The 5,458-nt window shown below is 38.8% G+C and overlaps 1 protein-coding gene across 1 annotated transcript; it reads right to left on the bottom strand.

Moving 5' to 3' along the window:
• Positions 1-496: 496 nt before the first annotated feature.
• LOC100759960 (olfactory receptor 51I2) lies at positions 497-1,459 on the bottom strand. Its single transcript, XM_027407969.2, has one exon. The coding sequence runs from the start codon at positions 1,457-1,459 to the stop codon at positions 497-499; it is 963 nt and encodes a 320-aa protein (XP_027263770.1).
• Between the last annotated feature and the right edge of the window lie 3,999 nt (positions 1,460-5,458).

Here is a 5,458-nt window from a genome sequence, read left to right as displayed (position 1 = left end):
AAACCCTCGAAGCCTGGAGGCACACCAATCCTGAGCCTGTGCATACCCCTAGATACACCCCTTATGCTGCCCTATAAGATCTCTATGCATTGGCTTCTTGCCATCTTTCCAAGCCACCCGCCATGGCAGGTGGATGAAAGGCCCAAGCTAACATGGGGTTAGCTCATTAAACTACTGCAATAAAGCCTCTTGCTGTTTGCATCAAAAAAAAAGAGAAAGAAAATATGTGTGACATAAATGAGACAACAAATGAACAAAACACATTTCAGATCAGAGAGTGTAGCTCAGTGTAGAGGACCTGCATAGCATGTTAGAGGCATTAGAAATAATCCATAGCACCATAGAAAAGCATTCATAGAAAGACATTTTACAAGTCTTACACTTCTTATTGTTGGTGCCCATAACAAAGCCATTTGTAAGACTTGATCCACCAAGTATGTTGTTTTTGTTTCCCAACCACTTCACAGGCCTCAAGTCCCATAAATCTCCACTGTCATCAGGTCTGGTCTTTTCCTCTTAGTACTCTGAACATGGCTCCTCTGATTGGCTTGGACTTGACACTGTAGATGATGGGGTTGAGCACAGGAGGTACCACAAGGTACACATATGCAACAAGGGCATGAACAACGTGGGGCAGATGCTTACCAAAACGATGGATCATGGACACACCTATGACTGGAATGTAGAAGACAAGGACAGCCAAGATATGAGTAACACATGTGTTGAGGGCCCTGACTCTCTCCCTGGGAGAGGCTAGCCCCATCACTGTGTGAAGAATCAGGACATAGGACATAACAATAAGCAAGGAGTCTACACCCACTGTGGACAGAACTACATAGAGTCCATATAGGATGTTGACAGTAATGTCAGCACAGGCCAGCTTCATGACATCAGCATGGAAGCAGAAAGAGTGAGACAAGAGGACTTTGCCAGGGCAATAGTTCAGTCGTTTCAGTAAGAACGGCACTGGGAATAGTGACAGAGTGGCTCGAGCTACAATGACAGCCCCAATCCTGATGATGACATTATTAGTGAGGACAGATGTGTAGCGCAGTGGATTGGAGATAGCCACAAAGCGGTCAAATGACATGGCCAAGAGTACTGAAGACTCTACCACAGAGAAAGAGTGTAGGAAGAACATTTGTATCAGGCAGGTGTGGAAGCCAATGAAACGATAGTCAAACCAGAGCACAGCCAGGGTAGAGGGCATTGTGGATAAGGTAAGGCCCACATCACTTAGGGCCAGCATGCACAGGAAGTAGTACATGGGCTGGTGTAGACTATGGGTCCTCTTTACAGCCAGGAGGATGAGGCAGTTTCCAGTGAGTGCCATGGTGTACATAGAGGAGAAGGGGATCGAGATCCAGCCACGAACAGTCTCTAGTCCTGGGATGCCAGTCATCAGGAAAGATTGTGGCTGGAAGAAGGAGATGTTGATGTATGATTGTGAAGGGAACATGGTTCTCAGGAGATGTTATGTCCTCAGTCTGGATAGACAGTGAACATATCTAGAATTAAAGTAACAGTGAGGTAATGTTGAGCCAAAGTCTTAGACTCATGTATTATTAGTTCACCATTTAATTAACATTCATAATGGAATGATATTGATAAAACATCAAATCAGACTCAATACATTATATTCTACTTAGACTCATAATGTCTTGCCCTTAATTTTCACATATCTTCAAGAAAACCATAGATACCTTTGATGGTCTGCCTTCTTTCAAACATAGGAATGGGCAGTTGGAGTTATGAATTCTACTCAAACTTATTGAAAAGCTTCTCATTCCTAATGCTGACAACCCATCTGGGATGGTGGACTGAGACTCCAAACACTATGAAACAGTATACTGATCTCATCAGTATCTACTTTTTGTCCAAATACGATAATATGCTATGTCTACATATCTAGAAGAGAATGAGAATTCCTGTTTGATAAGAGATAAAGAAACTTAATCCAGGCAGTTAGAACAAAAAAGTTTATTTTTATAGAGTTAAAGGAACCCTACAAAGAGTCTGATTTCATGAAAAATTTCTGTGTTTTCTTCACAATTTGCACCTTTTATACTGAGATGCTGTAAAGCTCATCTGTTTATGTACCCATGGCTTTTCTATGACACATTTTTGACATATGCAAAAAAATTCCATGATTCATACTTAACATTTTGGGCTGAACTTACTTATACAAATAATCAAGAAACTTTGGAAAAGGTCACATTTCCTCACCCATTGTACAGATGAGAATCCTAAGGGTGGAGAGCTGTAAGATGGGTGGCCCATGTATTATTGGCTTGGAGTTTGATCCTTGTACATATGATTCCAAAACCAATACTGTCTACTGTGGTCCATCCTGATGACACAAAGTGCTTGAAGAGTGGACTGCAGGAGAAACTGCTACAAACATTGCTTCTGTGATTATTGTGTTACTAACATGGTACAATTCTCAAGGCTTTCATTAGTAGAGACTCATTTAATCCCCATAGTTACTGTGAAATGCAGATGTTAGAGGACTGCTCATCCTACACTGTGGTTGGTAATTGATGTTCAGGGATGTGACTTGCTCATGTGACTCCTCTTTAAACATCTTTCAGTGGTTCCCTGTGCGGTCTGGTAGAATATTCCTTGGATAGTTCTATGATGAAGCACATCCCCAACTCTCCATTCATTGCATGGAAGACTTTGTCCTGTTCAGGATTCTTCAACCAAGCAGATCATACTTCAGTTTCTAAAAAAGTCCATGTTATATATGTTGGGGATTTTGTGTTCTGCCAGTATTCTTCCTTTGATTTCCACATGGCTGGGATCCTCATTCCTTTAGGTAGTAAACATCATTTTCCCAAAGAGCCATTTGGATGACTGTTGTCTCAATGTTGTCTTGATCTATAACCCTCTCCTTCATTATTCTCACATGACACATTGTTTTTTCCTAATTGACACTGAGTTGAGTTTTACATGTCATGAGCACTTCTTTCCTTGCTGAATATTTTGTCTCTTACTAGATTACAAATTCCATGGATGTGTCAAATGTAAGGTTTTGTCCATTAACAGGTAACTCTTACCTAGTGTGGTTCCTGGTACAGAGTAAAGTTACAGTCAATATATATTTGAATGAATGAATAATGAAATGATAACCAAGTCTTATACACACGAAGGAAAAGAAGTAAAAGATAAATTTTATTTCCCCAGGCATAAGTTATTAGAACTTATGGTAGGATTTGAAGAAGAGGGGATTGAAATTCTATTTCAAGAAATCATGCACTGCACCCATGGGATGGACATAATATGTTAGACTTATAGTTCATTGCACAAAGAAGGAATCTCCAAGAAATGCTTGGTTCAATTTCTAAATGATAGATGGTTATCATTTCAACCAGAATCTCAAATATTTTTATCAGTGTTCTATTTTAAGAAGCCCAATGGGGTTCCCAACAGACATACATGACACTATATTGTACCTTCAGAAATCTCCCCAGAGTTAGGTTCATTGGACATCCTCTTTTCTTATCCTGTTGCACCTTCCAACTGTGTTCTCCTTCCTATCATTCACCCCAAATGAAATTGTTCATAATCTTATTTTTCTTATTGTTGTTTTAGGGAAACTGCTGGTCCTGCTCTTTCCCTTGGTTCATTCCCCTACCTCTCTGTCCCTCTAACTTTCCTTATAGAGTTCTCAAGTTGTCTCAACCAACAAATCTTTGTATGTCAACATCTTTAAATGGGTTCCCTCTTGGTAAATTGAGTTTCATTATAATTTTGTCTATCTTTCTATGAGTGCTTTTAGCTGCAGTACAGTGTTGACATTTGTGTAGAAGCCTCTGGAATTGGAATATGTGCGATAACTTCAGCTACATACATTTTTCACTTGAAGTAACAACAACTTACAGGTTTAAGTATGTGAAAATAATTTTAACAATTTTTTAAATGGAGAGAATTACAGAAAGGTTTTTTTGGTTTCAGCCATTCTGCTGTATTATTATATTACACTGGGTATGTACAGGGCATATTAGGAGTTTAGTTAGCTTTGAGTGACAAAGGAATTCAACAGTGCTACCATTATTTACACAATCAAATGCCTATTGAGTTAAAAGAAATACCCAGTCGCAGTGCTGTTTAGCATCAAATCCTCTCCTTCCCTCCCAAGTAATATTTCCAAACTCATTTCTCAGCCTCATTTTGTCTGCCTTGTCCCTAATCTTTGTCAAACACAGAGGAATAAGCCAGATTCTTTGTCATTTGAACTGGAATTTGGTGATTTTAATCCCAGTGTTCCTCAAATCCAGTCACCCAATGAACCAACCATCCAAACCACAAACCAATGAACTAACCAACCAACCAACCAACCAACCAACCAACCAACCAATCCATCAATCAATCTTTTTACTTTTTTCATCTCTTTATGTTCCTCTTATTTATTCCTCTAAATTTCCCTAGGATTTGTTTATTTCATTTTTTCTATACTAACTCCTAAGAATTTTTTCTTCCAATTACTAACTTATGCCTATAAAATTGCCACACACCAACTTACACAGCAGTTTCTGATCTCCACCAGTTTGACTGTTTGCTAAAACTAGAAATCTTTTAATGCAGTTTCATTCCACAGTGTGTGGTGCACATGATGGTTCATTCCCTGTGCTAATTTGGCTAAATTACAGTGCCAGTTTTTGGTCAACTAGTATTCTAAATATTTCTGTGAATATATTTTTTTAAATAATAAATTAACTTTTGAAATTTTAGACTTTGAAAAAAGATTACCCCTCTGTATACTGTGTGTGGCTTCATTTAATCAGAGGAGAGGGTAAACTGAGTCTCCCTAGGAAATAGAGATTCTGTTCCAGATGGCATTGAGATTCAGAGTGTAGATCAACTCCTACTTGTCCTCCAGCCATTCCTGAATAAGTCGCACATCAGTACTCACAACAGTGAGAGCCAAGTTCGTATTCCTGCACCAGTTCTGCTTCCCTTTTAAATTTTGACTATATATATATATATATATATATATATATATATATATATTTCAGTCATTGTGATGAATGAATGAAAAACATCACTGGAGAAGCCTGGGACCATGCTAGTCTGCTTCCAAGCATGGATATTTACATTTTAATAAGCATTTCATTATAGACAGGACTTGAGTTGTTCCTGTAAGCATCACTGTTGTGGATGAATTGTATAGACAATTGTTTTGGAAGTCAGCTAGAATTCCTGGGCTTTTCTTATACCTAATACCCAGGTCTCTTTCTTTCCTCTAATGTTTGGGGTTTATTTTCCTTGAGTCTTTGCTGGGGAGGAGAGTAAAGGATCCTAAAACTGAGGAAATCCCAATTGTGAGCCTTGATGACTCACCTTGGCTGTGATGCTGGTCAAATCTGCTATACCACATCCCACAGAACACAGAAGCTTCTTCAGTTAAGATATTCTTCTTTTATTTTGATTCAGGAAAAGGCAACCAGACTCAAGG

The sequence above is a fragment of the Cricetulus griseus genome, chromosome 3, assembly GCF_003668045.3.
Source record: "Cricetulus griseus strain 17A/GY chromosome 3, alternate assembly CriGri-PICRH-1.0, whole genome shotgun sequence".
Classification (NCBI taxonomy): domain Eukaryota; kingdom Metazoa; phylum Chordata; class Mammalia; order Rodentia; family Cricetidae; genus Cricetulus; species Cricetulus griseus.
Note: the sequence above shows the minus strand (reverse complement) of the source record. Positions and strands in the feature narration are given on the sequence as shown.